This window comes from Lynx rufus, unplaced genomic scaffold (genome assembly GCF_022079265.1).
Source record: "Lynx rufus isolate CCGP_SWC_20201006 ecotype Redwood Valley unplaced genomic scaffold, mLynRuf1.p SCAF_9, whole genome shotgun sequence".
In the NCBI taxonomy this organism is placed as follows: Eukaryota; Metazoa; Chordata; class Mammalia; order Carnivora; family Felidae; genus Lynx; species Lynx rufus.
In genome coordinates this window covers 6981020-6998521 of record NW_025814897.1, presented here as the reverse complement: position 1 = coordinate 6998521, position 17502 = coordinate 6981020, and the positions used below count along the sequence as shown (strand labels likewise).

Genomic DNA, 17502 nt, shown 5'->3' with positions numbered 1-17502 from the left:
ACCTTACAAAATCACAAGACACACGAATCAACAGTCCGCCACATACGAGATTCAACAGACACAAGTGCAGGAATGTGATTTATGTAGAGCTATTAGAGAGACTATAAAATAGGGATGTGTGAAATGATTAGTGACAGAAAAAGAACAGAAAAGTTAAAAACAAGTGGATGTTACAAAACAAGTAACAGATCTGACGAATGATTCAGAGCTAAGAATGAAAAATTATTCCTGAAAAGAAACCCGATGAATGGTCTAAAAAGGAGATTATGCATGCTAACAAGAGAATTCATAAACTAGAAAAGGGATACAAGTCATCAGAGAAAGAGAAAAGAGCACAGAAGGGTTTCAAAGATGAAGAGAATAGAATGAGAAGGGCCAGTATACATTTTTAAAAGTAGAAACGATACCGTGTCTTTGAAATCTGTTCTCCATAATGTAACAACTTCACAATCTAGTAACGCTGAGGAATCTTCCTACTGAAAACCCAAATATGTTTCTTAAGTACTAATTTGCTTTTAACGTTGATTATATTTTTTTCAATTTACTTATTTTTGAGAGAGAGAGAGAGAGCGTGCACGCAAATGGGCGAAGGGCAGAGAGAGAGGGAGACAGAGAATCTGAAGCCAACTCTATGCTCTGAGCTGTCAGCACAAAGCCCAACGCTGAGTTCAAACTCACAAACTGTGAGATCACAGCCTGAGCGGAAGTCAACGCTTAACCAACTGAGCCACCCAGGTGCCCCTCAACATTGCTTAATTTTATTGTAGCTTTACTATGATATATAAATGGTTACAATTGTAAAAGTTTTTTTCTTTTTATAAATATCAAATAACTTATTCATACATAATACCCGAGAAACAAGTTTTAATTAAAAGCTACCTCAAACCTAGCAGTTTATTTCCTCTAATTCACTGTCAGTTATGTTCCTGCCCTTAAGCTGAAGCAGAAGTCAGTTGGTCTACTGCGAACAACACAAGTTTGTACTTGGGAAGAAAAAATACATGTTCAGCCCAGAAGTACAGCATGAAAGACACTTCTAAAATGTGAGAGAAGAGATTTTCGTGGAGACTGTCGAGGCATCTTCTGGTGACCAAGGCAAGTATTAAACATTTTTTAAAAACGCAGTACACAGTTCATTTGGTTGTACATTAACGCCTATTCCAAGTACGCCGGCTGCGTTAAAAATGAAGGCCGCGATGTCATTTCTAAAGGCTGAACCGCAGGGCGAGGCACGTGCTGCCTCACACCCACGCTTTCCATCCCGGGAAGAGCCGGCTGAGGTTCTTGGGGTCCATGGCCTGCTGTATGAGCAGATTCACCTGCCCCCTGACGCTGAGCACGGTTCCTTCCTCCACCCCTTTCAGTTTCTCTTGGAGCCGCATCAGGACGCGTTCGGCCACTTTGTTCAAACTCTGGTCGATGTCACTAAGGACAAACACAGAGGCTGCATGAGGCGGAGCGGGTTAAAGGGCCTTGGGAAGAGGAGGGTCTGAGCAGGTGATAGCAGGGCTCACCCGAGACCGCGTCTGCACTCCTGGTCGTCCGCACTGGGAGTGGAGTGGAGCTCCGCGTCGTCCTCCGGCCTCTGCTGTAAATACAGAGCTTTCAAAGGATTCATGGTCCAGTCAAAGAGGGGATCGTACAGGAGGACCTAGGCAGGGAGAAGAACAATGTGCATCTGGACGTGTATTTAGACACAGAAGAACCCGCTTGATAGAGGTAACGGAGGTCAAATGCTAGGCGGAGGGATGGAGGGGGGTGGAATGGGCCAGCCTATGGCAGGCACCCCCCACCTCCTTGTGGAGGAGACCATGCGAGCACAATGCTCCGGGCTTCTCACCCCCCCAAACCATTCTTCTTGTGTGGGGGTGCCGACCTCCCCCCACCTGGAAACTGCTCTATTCAAGAGATAAGGACTAGTCACTTTCCTCCTCCTCTCTCCTCCTCACTGCTATGGTCCTGGGCAAGGGCACCTGCTCTGCCCACCCCAGCTCCCCTCGGGCTGGACCCAGGCAGAGGTTAGGTGTGGGATGATTTTATCTGTACTAACCCAAACATTTTGATTTCTACCTTATTCTTAAGGCTTTTTCCTTTTCTCTCCATAAGTTTCAAATTTGGAGAAAAGAAAGGGTATACTTTATTGAAAACGCCTCAAAACCGAAGGTCTAGTGCAGTGTGGAGACAGATCTATGTAGTGGAATTTGAAAACCAAAACAACTGGCATGGCCAGAGCAAGGGACTTTAGGTCTTAAATTTTAGTAAATGAGGACATGAGAGATTTTTGACCTTGGCAATGTGGAACAGCTAACTGCCCCTGCTGTTTATAAGCAGACTTTTTTTTTTTTTTTAAATACTCCTTAGCAAAAATGCTTACCACACAGGTCTTAATAAGTGCAAACTCATTTCCAGGGATGATGACTACAGAACTGTACCATTTTTTTGCTGCTTCGTGTTTTCTCAGTTCTGTGGGCTGCGACTATAAATTGCCTTTAGTGTTACATGTTCAATTCCAAGACATGTACTGATTCAGCAGTACCAGAATTGGCTCATCCATTTCATGCTTTCCACTGTTTTAAGCAACCCCCAGAGCCACTAAAAACCATAGGGGCACCGACTCTGAATATATGTGGTTTGTCTGCAAGTTCGAGGATTCCAGTGTGACATTAAGTTGGGCATCCAAACCAGATTCACCCACACAGGGAGGTACATTTTTTAAAATTCCAGTATAGTTAAAACACAGTGTAGGATTAGTTTCAGGTGTAGGATACAGATATTCAATACTTGTATACATCACCCTTTGCTCATCACAAGTGTTCTCATTAATCCCCATCCCCCCACCCACTCACCCCCCCTCTGGTGACCATCAGTGTGTTCTCTATACTTAAGAGTCTATTTCTTGGTTTGCCTGTTTCTTTTTTTTCCCCCTTTGCTCATTTGTTTCCTAAATTCCATATGGTATTTGTCTTTCTCTGAATAATTTTGCTTAGAATATACACTCTAGCTCCATCCATGTTACTGCAAATGGCAAAATTTTATTTTTTTATAGCCACGTAATATTCCACTGTATATATACATCACTTCTTTATTCATTCATCTACTGATGGATGTTTGGGCTGTTTCCGTAATCTGGCTATTGTAAATAATGCTGCTGTAAACATAGGGGCGCATGAATCCCTTTGAATTAGTGCTTTTTTTAGGTAAATACCCAGTAGTGCAATTACTGGATCATAGGGTGGCTCTATTTTTAACTTTTTGAGGAAACTCCATACTGTTTTCCAGAGTGGCTGTACCAGTTTGCATTCCCACCAACGGTGCAAGAGGGTTCCCCCTTTCTCTGCATCCTTGCCAACATCTACTGGTGATTTTACCATTCTGACAGGTGAAAGGTGATATTTTATTGGGGTTCTGATTTGCATTTCCCTAATGATGAGTGATGTTGAACATCTTCTCGTGTGTCTGGTAGCCATCTGGATGTCTTCTCTGGGAAAATGTCTATTCGTGTCTTCTGTCCATTTTTTAATTGGATTATTTGGTTTTTGGGTATTGAGTTTTATCAGCTCTTTATATATTTTAGATACTAACCCTTTATCAGATATGTCATTTACAAATATCTTCTCCCATTTAGTGGGTTGCCTTTTAGTTTTGTTGATTGTTTCCTTCACTGTGCAGAAGCTTTTTACTTTGACAAAGTCCCAACAGTTTATTATTTTTACATTTGTTTTCCTTGTCTCAGGAGACATATCTAGGAAAAAAGTTGCTATGGCCATTGTCAAAGGAGTTACTACCTGTGTTCTCTTCTAGGATTTTTTTATGGTTTCAGGTCTCACAGGTTTTTAACCCATTTTGAATTTGTTTTGTGTATGGTGTAAGAAAAGGGGTCCCGTTTCTTTCTTTTGCATATTGCTGTCCTGTTTTCCCAACACCATTTGTTGGAGAGACATTCTTTTACCCGTTTTATATCCTTTCCGACTCTGTCAAAGATTAATTACCATATAATTGTGGATTTATATCTGGGTTTTCTATTCTGTTCCATTGACCTATGTGTCTACTGTTGTGCCAGTACACTACTGTTTTGATTACTACTGCTCTGTAATGGAACTTCCAAGCCTGGAATTGTGATGCCCCCAGCTTTGCTTTTCTAAGACTGCTTTGGCTATTTGGGGTCTTTTGTGGTTCCATACGAATTTTAGGACTGTTTCTTCTAGCTCTGTGAAAAATGCTGGTGATTTATTAAATGTGTAGATTGCCTTGGGCAATATAGACATTTTAACAGTATCTGTTGTCATACATAAGCACGGAATGTCTTCTTCTTTCCTTGTGTCATCTTCATTTCTTTCATCAGTGTTTTATAGTTTCCAGAGTACAGCTCTTTCACCTCTTTGGTTAGGCTAATTCCTAGGTGTCTTATTTTTGATACAATTATAAAGGGGATTGTTTTCTTAATTTCACTTTCTGCTGCTTCCTTATTAGTGTATAGAAATGCAACAGATTTCTGCACATTGATTCTATATACTGTGTCTTTACTGAATTCATTTATCAGTTCTAGTCATTTCTGGAGGAATATTTTAGGGTTATTATCTTTTTTGGCACCATGTCACCTGCAAATACTGAGTTTTACTTCTTCCTTACCAATTTGAATGTCTTTTCTTTCTTGTTGTTGTCTGACTGCCATGGCTAGGACTTCTACTGCTGTGTCGAATAAAAGTGGTGAGAGGGGCCATCCTTATCTTGTTCCTGATCTTATTAGGGGGAAAGCTCTCAGTTTCTCACTAGTGAATATGTTGTTTCCTGTGGGTTTTTCACATAAGGCCTTTATTATGTTGAGGTATGTTCCCTCTACACCTGCTTTATTGAGGGCTTTTATGATGAATGGATGTTGTACCGTGTCAAATGCTTTTTTCTGTGCCAACTAAAATTATCATGTGGTTTTTCCTTTTATCGATGTGAGGCATCATGTTGATTGATTTGCAAATACCGAACCTACATCTACATCTGTTTGTCAGAGATACTGGCCTGTAGTTCTTTTTATGGTGTCTTTATCAGGGTGATACTGGCCTCATTGAATGAACCTGGAAGTTTTCCTTCCTCTTCTATTTTTTGGAATAGTTTGAACAGAATAGGTATTAACTCTTCTTTAAATTAACAGTCTTTAAATGTTTGGTTGAAATTGTCGGTGAAGCTGTCTGGTACTAGACTTCTGTTTGAGTCGATAATCAAAAAATCCCAACAATTTCATTGCCGGTAATCAGTCTGTCCAATTTTTAAATTTCTTCCTGCTTCAGTTTTGGTAGGTTATGTTCCTAGGAATTTATCCATTTCTTCCAGGTTGTCTAATTTGTCTAATAGTTTTTCATAATAATTCTCTTATAATTCGTTGTTTTTTTTTTTTTTTTTTTAAGTAGGCTTCATGTGCAGCATGAGCCCAACGTGGGGCTTCAACTCAAAACCCTGAGATCAAGACCTGAGCTGAAATAGAGTCGGATGCTCAACCAGCTCAGCCACCCAGGTGCCCCCAATTGTTTGTATTTCTGTAGTGTTGGTTATTTCTCCTCTTTCATTTGTGATCTTATTTGAGCCCCCCCCCCCTTTTTTTTTTAAATGAGTCTGGCTAGAGGTTTATCAACTTTATTGATCTTTTTAAAGAAATAGCTCCTGGTTTCATTGATCTGTTCTCTTGTTTTTCTTAGTTGCTATTATCATTTATTTCTGCTCTAATCTTTATTTCCTTTCCTCTGCTGGTTTTAGGTTTTGTTTGTTGTTTTTTTCTAGCTCCTTCAGATGCAAATTTAGGTTGTTTGAGATTTTGAGGTATTTGAGTATTGCTATATACTTCCCTCTTAGAACTGCCTTTGCTGCATCCCAAAGATTTTGGACCACTGTGTTTTCTTTTGTTTCTTTGATTTCTTGGTTGGCCCATTCATTCCTTAGTTACTTAATGTCCATGTATTTGTGGTCTTTCCAGATTTGGGGGTGGGTGGGTGGACTGACTTCTAGTATCCTAGGCCAGAAAAGGTGGATGGTATGACTTCAGTCTTTTTTAATTTCTTAAAAAAGAAATTTGTGGCCTAATATATGATCTGTTCTGGAGAATGTCCCATGTGCACTTGAAGAGGATGTGTAATCTGCTGTTTTAGGGTGGAATTTTTGGATATATCGGTTTAAATCCATCTGGTCCAGTCGGTCATTCAAAGCCACTACTTCCTTGTTGATTTTCTGTTGGATAATCAGTGTGAATGGGATGTTTAAAGTCTCCTTCTGTTATTGTATTACTGTTGATTAGTTCCTTTATGTTTGTCATTAACTGTTTTACGTATTTTGGTGCTCCCTGTTATGTGCATGCTTACAGTTATTGTATCTTCTTGTTGGACTGTCCCCTTTATTATTATCTGGTGTCCTTCTCGGTCTGTTCTTACAGTCTTTGTTTCAGAGGCCATTTTGTCCGATAGAAGTGTTGCTACTTCTGCTTTCTCCTGACATCCATTTGCGTGATAAATGTTTCTGCACCCCCTCGCTTTCAGTCTGCTGTGTCTGTCTTTAAGTCTGAAATGAGTTTCTTGTAGGCAACATATAGATGGGTCTTTTTTTTTTTTTTTTTAAATCTACTCTGTCACCCTATGTCTTTTGATTGGAGCATTTAGTCCATTTATATTCAAAGTAATTACTGACAGATATGTAATTATTGCTATTTTGTTATTTGTTTTGTGTTGTTTTTGTGGTTTTTCTCTGATCCTTCTGCTCTTTCATGGTTTGCTGACTTTCTTTAGTAATTATAATTGGATTCTTTTCTCTCTATTCTTTGCATATCTATTAGAATTTTTTGATTTGTGGTGACCATTAGGCTTATATATAATATTTTCATATAGCAGTCTATCTGAAATTGATGGTTGCTTAAGTTTGAACCCATAGGGAGGTACATTTTATTAATCAACCAAAAGAAATGGAGGTTTCTACTATTATAAAAAGCCTGTATGTTCTTCTCGGGTTGAAGAAACATAAATTATTTCAAACTCTAGGGCTTCTGTTGGAGTCACAGTTGCCAACTCTGAAATCAAGGAGGAACCAGAGTACTTCAAAAATTGACTTTAGTCTTACTATCAGAATGGAACACAATAAAGGGACACAGCCTGATTAAGCTAGAACAGGGTTTCTCAATCTCGGCATTACTGACATTATCGGGCTGAACGCTTTGTTGTGGGGGTGTCCTGTGCCCTGAAGGAAGTTCAGCGGCATCCCCAGCCTCGACCCAGTACAGGTTGATAGCTCATAAAAACCACAAATGTTCCTGCCCTATCCCCAGAAGTATGGTTTGAGTATGGTCAGCCTCAACATTTTTTTAAAAGGAGTGCAGGTGATCCTAAAGTACAGCCGGTCCGGCACCACCAGGTAAAGGAATAAAAGCTGAAGACTCTAAGTAAGGGAGGCTCGCCTATACTCTGGCCCCCACGTTGCCTTGTGGAGGAGACACTACTACCTCTTGCTCCACACGCCCTTCTCGCCAGCGTGGTGAGTGCCTGCTCTAGGTACACAATTTTGTCCTGGGTAGAGCTGGTGTCACAGGCACTGGAACTCTGCTTTCCTTCCTTCCCTTTCTGCCTGATCAACATGAGTCAGTGACTAAATGGTTCTGAACCTGGGCAGGGAAAAGGAGATACGACTTCCTGATTTCTCTTAAAACTCCAACGGAAACCATTCTGAAAGCAAGTAATGCCATAGGAGAGATCTAAGACATCAAAGTGCTGATTTATGAATTAAAGACTAGAGATTACTTATACTGCTGTAAAATGCCCAGAAATTTGAGAGGACTGGAGGCATTTCTAAACCATGATTTACTCATTTATGCATCCCACCCCCCTCCTGCTGCCCGGCATCTTCTCACCACATGAAGATGAAGCACCGATCCTCAAACCAGTCACCTTCTAACAAGATCCACAGTCTCTCAACAGAGATTTCCTTAGAATCCGCCTTACCTCCACGATGGTCAACAGGGTTTCCTGAGAGCTTCTCATAACCTCCATGGTTTTCTCACAGCATCTACAAACACGTTATAAATAGGGATTTTGTTACACAACACTGTTTCCAACATACCTTCATCTGTGTACATTCACGTATACCGTGCTGAGACTATTCTTGTTAATAATTCCCAAATTAGTATCTCAAAGAGCAGAGTACTGGGCAGACTGTTTTCAGTAAATGTTTTTGAAAGGAATAGAAGTATGTAGGTGAACGTAAGCTAAGCATTATAAGGATAACACAGTACTACTATGAAACTGTCCTTGATTATTGTGGTAATTTTTAGCTCATTTTGACTAGAATGTACTCTGTTAAAAGCGGAGTACACGGCCCAATGCTGGGAAAACTATGGGGAACTGCGACGTGCTCTCAGCAGGAACTGGTACATCAGACACTCCTTCAGCACAGGTTATAGGCCCGACAATGAGCGCCCAATGGAGTTCTGGGCAATAACAAGAGAGTTCACTGGGGCAGAGAGAGTTCACTGGGACAGGGGCATTAAAGGTGGAGGCAACTGCTTCCAGAGGGGGCTAGGAAGGAGGTTAATATGTCCTGTGAGGTGAGGTCCCGGATGGTCAGAAGGAAGGGGAAACTATTACTCTTTCTATCTCGGGTTTCTCCTTTCTACCAATAAAGCACTGGAACATAATTTAGCAGTGAATTCTATAATCTTCAGAAATCAATCATCCAAATAATTTTGACACCAAAAGCCATCTGCTTTACCTATCTTTTTAAACACCTTTTGCGGGAGGCAGGCAGGGGATGGGCTACATGGGCAATGGGGACCAAGGAGGCCACCTGTGATGAGCACCGGGTGTTGTAAGTGATGAATCACTGAATTCTAGTCCTGAAACCCATACTACACTATGTGTTAACTAGAATTAAATAAAAACTTAAAAAAAAAAAAAAAACCCGATTATGTTTAATGTTAAGGGATTATAAGTAAAATTCTGTTTCTCTCAAAAAAACCCAAAAAACAGGCCGGTGGTCACCAGAGGTGGTAGGTGGGGGAAGGGACAGGGAGGAAGGTGGCGAAAGGTACAAACTCCCAGGTAGAAGACAAGTACTGGACATGGCAAGTACGACAGGAGGACACCAGTTAACCCTCTGGTTCACCCTCGAACACAGCTGTGTGATAGGAGAGGGAATCTTAAGAGTCATCACAAACTTTGTCTTTTTCTGTTCTTCTTCGCTTTTTATAGTATTGGTATGGGATGATGGATGTTAGCCGAAGCTACTGTGATCATTCTGATCATTCTATATATATATATATATATATATATATATATATATATATATATCAATCAAACCATCATGCCGTGTGCCTTAGACTTCTACAGTGATGGATGTCAGTTATTGTTTAATACAACTGGGGAGAAAAAGAAATAAATACACACTTACCTTCTGAAGACCCCTTCAACACCAGTAATGCCCATCCCATCCACAATGTCTCTGGTGAGTCTGAAAGGAACCGTCTCAGGAGTAGGCAGGATTTTACCCTGTTCAAAAGCGACTCCTAAAGTCAACAGTACAGCGGCGTTAGGAGCTTCCCTCCTCCCGTGTGGCACGTGAGCTGTGCATACACCCCAAATAATCTGTCACCGACAGTCCAGAGCACCAGAACCCACAGTGGTTTATTCTCTTTCTGCTCTGCTTGCCTAGGAGGTGCACCTCAGATTGAAAAAGCGTAACTACTCCAGACATTAGAGATGTTCCAGATTAAACAGTGATTTTTTTTTAAATGAAATAATGATGGATAAGATTTAAAATGCAAAACATACTATGTATGTAATCTTAATTTATATTTCTTTATTTAAATATACACAGGGGGACCTGGGTGGCTCAATCGGTTAAGTGTACACCTTTTTTTTTTTTTTTAATTTTTTAATGTTTTATTTATTTTTGAGAGAGAGCGTGCGAGCAGGGGAGGGGCAGAGAGAGGGAAACACAGAACCTGAAGCAGGCTCCAGTGGCTCTGAGCTGTCAGCACAGAGCCCGACACGGGGCTCGAACTCCCGGACTGTGAGATCCTGACCTGAGCTGAAGTCAGATGCTTAACCGACTGAGCCACCCAGGCACCCCTAAAGTTTTTATTCTGAGACAGCTATAGATTCATATTCAGTTGTAAGATACACTACACAAAATACAAAATTTCTCATATACCTTTTATCCACTTTCCCCCAATGGAACAGCTTACAAAACTATATAGTACAGTATCACAACCAGGATACTGACATTGATCGAATCAAGACACAGAGTATTTCCATCACCACAAGGATCCCTCGTACTGGCCCTTTTATAGCCACCCATATCCTCCCGCGGCCTATCACCACCCACCCGCCCACCCTGTGCTTCCAGCAATCACCACTCTTTCGTAATAAATGCATTCTGGGGAAAACCATATAATATCCTTGATCTCCTCTATTCTAATGGAAATCAGCCTTACTCTGTCTTGGCAAACCACTTACGTGGCTACTACAGAACTTGTAATTTCCGAAGACTACACCCTTTTACAAATCTTAAATTCCACACTAAGTGAAATCTTTTCTCTTCCCTTGTCTACCTCTGCAGCTGCTCAGCGACATGCGGCCTTCACTCGGCCATATTTCGGGTCTCACCATTCCCGCAAACTCGTCTTCATTCTTCACCCCTCCGTATTTGCCCTCTCTCCTGTCCGGATATTCCTTGCTCGCTCACTCTAAGACCTGCCTTAAACGTCCTGTTCTAGAAGAACCACCCGTTACGCCAGCAGTCAGCCAGTCCCTCCTGCACATGCTGATGCTATCTGAAACATCTCCTGCTGTGGTGTATCTATCTCCTTCTCACCTGTAATAAGCTGGGGGCAAACATCATTTCTTATGACACCGTATTTGTTAAACAGAACAAAGACGCATTTCTCATCTTTCACTACGTACCTAAATCTATGTGTACGAGCTCTGCGGACTGCTCATTTATCAAGATGTTCTGTACGTGTCTATCGCCAAGTCCAAGTATGTAACCGACTGGGAGAAAAAACAACAACCTGAGATCACTGGTATCTATTTCTACAACACATTTAGCCACAATGTCAACTAATACCACCACCACGTGACTTTTTAGTGTAGGCCATTTAGCCTAAAGGCAGATATGTATATAACTTGCCACTTTGTGTTTTAAGTCAAGTCTTGCCAGCTATTTTCATTTATACTGCATTTTACAAACCTAGATGATGTACTTAAAAAAAAAAGCTTTCCCTTTACAAATAAGCATACATCTAAAAATATTAGTACATACTTCCAAAATTAGTGTGGTTAAAGTCGAGACCCATTATGTGGCAAGGTCAAAGCAGTATTATATGCATTCGAATATTTTACTCAGTATACTTTTAAAGTGAGAAGCCTATGGGTAAATTCTTCATTCCTCAGTGAAACTTTCTCCGCTGTGATGAATTACATTTCACACAAATTAATCATTAATTCATTTCATCAGATATCTATCCAGGAAAAACTGCATTTCTGTTTTTAACATAGATGATGGCATGCACGAATGCTTTTAATCCAATGAAAAACACCGTGCGGTATTGCGGAAGCAGTGAATAGGGAGTCAGGAGGCTTGTATGTGTAGCCACGTTAACTGGCTCTACTTTCTTGTTTATAAACTAAATTAGCTGAATCAGATTAGAGATTCTCAGGGTGGAAAAGAAGAGGGTTTTGTATTACCTAGAACTTTTTCAAAACGTACATGCCCTGCCCTCCTGGAGTGTGGTACTTAAGTGATGGAGGAATGGTCTTTATTACTTTAAAATCAATAGATTAAGAAACCTCTGGTGTTCAACATGAGTTTTCACAGTTTAGGATTTTGTTAATTGCCCTATCTAGCTATTCCAATCTCTTACCAATTAAAAAAAAACACAAAACAAAAAACAAAGCCAAAATATGCATTGTGGCATATTTAAATATATACCATGATTTCTAATGCAAAAATAAAATTCTATTAAGCAGATTCAATTATTGCGTGATATTAGAGATTCTGTACAGAACAACAACAATAATTAAAGGAGACAAGTTAAATATAGTTATTATGGGTTTTATGATTTTCCAAAGAAAATGGGAGAAAACAGTGTATCGAGGGAAGGGAAAATACACCATATGCACTATGCCACGAAGAGGAATGGCCAGCCTGGTCCCTCTCCCTTAGAGGAGAGGAAGCCTTCTGGGCAAAAGCTCGCAGGAGCTACACTTAGAAGCTGAGCATCAACATGAACCAGAAACGAGATCTCACGATGAGGATCGCCCAGCTGACAGCCACCACCACGGCCGCCCCCCTGGAGCTCAGAAAGCACGAGTGCTGCATCTGCCCAAGTGTGTGAGAAGCTTACCGATAGAAGAAGTAGCCACACTGCGCGTGTAAGCCAGTCGTTTCTCGAACCAGACAGCCGGGTCCAAGAATTTTTCCATGCAGAAGTAACGGAAAACCGGTTGAAAATTTTGGCAGATATCCGTGAAGGTTTTATATTTCTCTTCGAAAGACTTCTTTTGTACATCCTTTTGAAAGACCCAACATTAAACTTTCTCAACGCTGTGTTCAGCTACTTTCAACACCTACTCGGAGTTTCTCGATAGAACCTAGTACGACAGACGCAGAGGCGACGAAGAGGTGAACGAGGCATCCCCTCCGCCACCGGCAGCTGCCGGTCCGCTCAGGGAAACAATTACAAGTCAGAATCCCTTTAGGGTTCACGTGTCAATCTCGGGGGACACCAACAGTGGCTGTTCTTCTCTTAATTCAGTTCTAAAATCTATGTGGACATAGACACAAAAAAGCCAGAGGCAGCTCTAGCCTCACAGCACCAGGCTCAAGAGGAAACAGGAAGAAGAACGGAAGCGTCACCGATGGACGGCAAAGCAGCTCACGTGTTTCGGACCTGTCCTCCGAGACCTTCTGATGGTGCTTCGTCCTTCCCTGAAGCAAAGCTTATCTAGTTCAGTGGGCCCAACTCGCAGCTCCATGCTGACGAACCGAATCTGCGTCTCTGGCCCCGTGTCTTTATTAAGCTCCAGCTCGATGTGCTTCTCCAGCGGCTCACTCCACACGTGCGCGGGGAGCACTTCCAAACCCAAACCTCTTCCCCGTCTCAGCCTCGGCAAACCTCAGCCACTTCCTCTCTCCTTCCACCCCCTCACCAGAAAACCGGGTGCCTCTAATGACTCTCTTCCCCAAACCCACTTCTGGTCAGCAACCAAATCCCATCAGTTCTGCCTCCTTACTGTTTCTGGTATGTTCCCCCATTCTCCGTTCCTCCTGTTATTAGTCTTAATTCAGGACCCCTGCATCATGCTTCTCGTCAGCTTCTCATAAATGTAGCCCACGGTGCCGCCAGAGTCGTTTCTCTAAAATGCAAATGTGGTACCAGCACCTTCTCGAGGGTTCTCTACTGCCCACAGGATAACGTGCAAATTTCCCGGCATTTCACGAAGGAACCTTCCAATTTCTGACAACCATTGCTGCGAGTCTCACGTACACCTCCTCCTCAAAGACGAGGCCTAAGCAGTCTCTAACTGCCTCTCCGTGCCCCCTCTTGCCCTTTGACTGCGTGCTCCTTCTGCTTAGAAAACCAGCTCGGGCAGTAATCTCAGCTCCAAGGCCACTCCTCCATGAAGCCCTCCAGAATTTGACCCCACCCCTGTCTGTCTCAGGTAGAGCTGCCCACCTCCCGCCCTGGACAGCCTTCCGTGACAGCGCCCGTAGAGCTCTATCACACACCTCACATCTCTATAGAACAGCACAATGAAAGGAAAAGCAAAGGACTTTAGAGCTGGACAGACAAGACTCACATCCTTGCTCCACCATTTATTGCTCACTGACCGCGGGCAGGTTACATTTCTGAACTTCCTCTCGTTTTAAAATGGGAGACGTATGATGATGATTAGTCCTAACGTCTGTGACGTGTCAGCACAGCTGCTGGGAGACGGGGCATTCAGTAAATGTTGCTGACTGGCTGAATGACCGTCAGGCCAGATGGCGTCTTGTGGCACGGGTCTTTAAAGGTCTATCGGTTTCATATAAAAATTACTTCATAACCTGTTTTTGGCTTTAGTCAGCGCTTGAATCAGCTCACCCCAAACTGGAAGCAAATTAGCATTCCACTGAATGTGAAATCTCTCATCAGACCAAGGCTGACACTATATAGTTGAACAACTTTCATTTTTCGCTCACACAAACTTCCATTCCGGTGAGCCCACTTTCTCTTACTTCGTATCATTAACCTTAGTATCATTAGCCAATGAAATTAAAATATTCTGTACTCAGTAACATTTGGTAACTGCCAGCTTTAATAAGCTATTAAATAATCTTGCAATAATTCGTACTTCTGAGTGTCACTCACCATCATTTTCTTTTGGCACTGAAGGGCGCTGAAATCCTTCGGCCTGTATCGCTTATGAGCGCCATTCTCGTTGTTAACAAGAAATTCACCGATAGGGACGGTTCCCGTGCACCATTCGAGAACTCCACTTCGCTGGGAAAGCGGAACCACCTGAGTCCCAGATTAGATACATTTTGATTATGCAAAGGTATCGCCGGGCACGCGGCGGTCACTCAACCCTCAGAGTCTGCACGAAGCAGCTCTTCAGGTGGGACCGCTATTTCCCTGTCCAAAGGAGACAAAACTCCTTGGAGGAAAATAAACTTATACTCCAAGAACACGATTTTCCAGCCCGCCGCGTGGACTCCTGAGGGCCTGCTCCTCTCTCAAGCTCCAGGATTCGCTGAGGCCCGTCCTGCTAACTATACTTTCCTGCATCGTCTGTGACGCAACGGTTTGCTCCATTTAGCAGGGAGCTGCCTGCTTTCCTTCTACTTAATAGCAAACAAATTTAAGCAATGTCACTTTGAAAAATACTGAATACAAATCTTAATACTTTGATCATTAGAAGTACATATATTCTTGCTTTGTAGTCTCGTTAGCTACACCAAGAGGAAATCTATTCCTGAACGTGAAATGAGCAGTTTTACCGCAAAGATTAGAAATTATGACACATACAGAGATACGTAAAGTATAGAAAATGATATAAACATCCTTTTACCCACTAATCAGGCTTCTCAAATCTAAAGATTTTCTCCTGTGTGCTGCAGAGAGGAAGCTCCCTTTGAACGCCTCACTGGTCCCATGCCATCTGCCATCAATAACTTTATCGTGTTCATGTATTTTCTGCTATATTTTTATTTCAAAGCAATATATGCATAACTAGTTGTAAGCTTTAAGTGAAGGAGTATTATACTCAGTGAATGGGCCTGCAATTTGTTTTTTTCTCACTCAACACTATTTTACCATTAGTTGTGTGAGTACATGTAACTAAATCGTTTAACCAACATACACTACAGAAGTACACCATAATTATCCACTTGCTGCCATCTGCATATTAATTAAGATTACATTCTGTCCAGATTCCCCTGAAGTGTTGCTACAATTCCCTAGCGTACTGGTTGGTGACAGTATCTCAGTGTCTCCCGGGTACGTGCATACCTGGGAATCCAATACGTGGGTCACAGGGGATGTGCATCTTAATTTAGTTACCCAGATACTGCCAAATAACTACCCAGAGTGCTTATGCCAATCTATATACCCAGAAGTAGAGTTCATTCCACGACCTTCCCGACACAAAGTACTGTTAAGACTTTTATTTTAATTGTGCTAATCTGGGGCACCTGGGTGGCTCAGTTGGTTAAGTATCCAGCCTGGGCCCGGGTCACGATCTCACGGTTTGTGAGTTCAAGCCCCACGTCGGGCTCTGTGCTGACAGCTCAGAGTCTGCTGCCTGCTTCGGATTCTGTGTCTCCCTCTCTCTCTGCCCCTCCCCAACCCATGCTTGCTGTCTGTCAAAAACAAACTTAAAAAATAAATAAATAGGGGCGCCTGGGTGGCGCAGTCGGTTAAGCGTCCGACTTCAGCCAGGTCACGATCTCGCGGTCCGTGAGTTCGAGCCCCGCGTCGGGCTCTGGGCTGATGGCTCAGAGCCTGGAGCCTGTTTCCGATTCTGTGTCTCCCTCTCTCTCTGCCCCTCCCCCGTTCATGCTCTGTCTCTCTCTGTCCCAAAAATAAATAAACGTTGAAAAAAAAATTTAAAAAAAAAAATAAATAAATAAATAAATAAATAAACTGTGCCAATCTGAGACAGGTAAAATGGTAGCTCACTGTGGTTTCAATTTGTATTTTCAGATTCCCAGTAAGGCTGAGTAAAATTTGGCAGGCTTATTGGTCACTCAAGTATTTTCCTCTTGTGACTTGTCTGTATTCTTTACCGGTTTTCCTACGGACATGTTGGTCTTTTTATAACTGCTTTGTAAGAGCTGTTTATATGTTCTGTATATAAATCCCTTGTTATTAATATTACAACAATTTTTTGTTATTATAATATCCTTAAAGTCATTTTTCTCAGTTGGCCACTTGTCTTCATAGAATATTTGATTCTATAAAGTTCTTACTTTAATGTGCTCAAATAGGCTGCACTGTACTGTTTCATGGTTTGTGTCTTTAATTTACTACGTGTGTTGAGGGTCTGTTCTGTGCTCACTGGTGCCCACGTGCAGGAGAGTGGCACATTGAGGTAGACCAGGACCATGCTGTCCGACAGCTTCACGCTGGCGATGGAACATATGCGCTCACAGACATGTAATGATGCCAGAGAACAAGGACGGAAGAATGAAACAGGCACTGAAAATAGTAAGAGACATCTGGTCAGAGAAGGGCTCCACGAGAAGGTGACCGGAGGGAACCTGAATGACATGAGGGAGGGAGGCATGAGCTGAGGGAAGAGCATTCCAGGCAGAGGGAACAGGGAAGCCCTGAGCTCAAACAAAACTGGTGCATGTGAACAAGAGAGAGCGGGAAGACCGGGTGGGCCCAGGGGAGGTGACGCCATCATGAGGAAGAAGTGAGGGATGAGGGTGGGAGAGGGGCAGATAAAGGTGGAAAGGGAGCAGGAGAGGCCAATCCCTTTCCTTCAGGGACAATGTGAAGTCATCTGGAGTTCCGAGCAGGAAACGGACATACTGATTCAGTCTTGGACTCTTTAAACAGATCATTCTAGCGGTTGTGAGAAAACCGCTAGCTTTGTGGGGCCGAGGCCAGAAGTAGGGGCTTAGCGAGGCACCACTGAAGAGATGTGAGTGCAGGGCGGACTGCCAGACGTGTAAAAAGTGGGTCGAATGAAAGCGGACGGGTAAGGAAGTGCTGATGGAACAGATGTTACATATGAGAGATGGGAGGGGTTAATATGCTGAATATTTGGTGATATTTAGAAATTACTGCTAACTCTCCTAGGATGACACTACTGTGGTTCTCTTTTCCTTTTTTAAAGAGACATCTAACTACACATTGAAATAAACGTTTACAGATGAAATGATATGACATTTTGCTTCAAAATATAATTATCAGAGAGGAGGGAATGGGTGGAAGAAGAAATGAAACAAAATTATCCGTGAGTTGACCACTACTGATCACTGGGTGATGGT

General features: G+C 42.3%; 1 protein-coding gene across 4 annotated transcripts in view; it reads right to left on the bottom strand.

The window, feature by feature from the left end:
- Window positions 1-681: 681 nt before the first annotated feature.
- ATM (ATM serine/threonine kinase) overlaps window positions 682-17502 on the bottom strand; it is a 131838-nt gene continuing 115017 nt past the window's right edge. For 2 of the 4 annotated variants that reach the window (XM_047070390.1, XM_047070391.1), the window contains exons 59-65: window positions 14375-14524; window positions 12368-12533; window positions 10926-11012; window positions 9412-9526; window positions 7968-8031; window positions 1515-1651; window positions 682-1425 (exon numbers count right to left, since the gene is read on the bottom strand). In XM_047070390.1, coding sequence (XP_046926346.1) covers window positions 1242-1425; window positions 1515-1651; window positions 7968-8031; window positions 9412-9526; window positions 10926-11012; window positions 12368-12533; window positions 14375-14524 — 903 coding nt within the window. In that variant the 3' untranslated portion in view covers window positions 682-1241. Of the gene's footprint in view, window positions 1426-1514; window positions 1652-7967; window positions 8032-9411; window positions 9527-10925; window positions 11013-12367; window positions 12615-14374; window positions 14525-17502 lie in introns of those variants that run through there. The other 2 variants (XM_047070392.1, XM_047070393.1) reach the window with 2 other exon arrangements.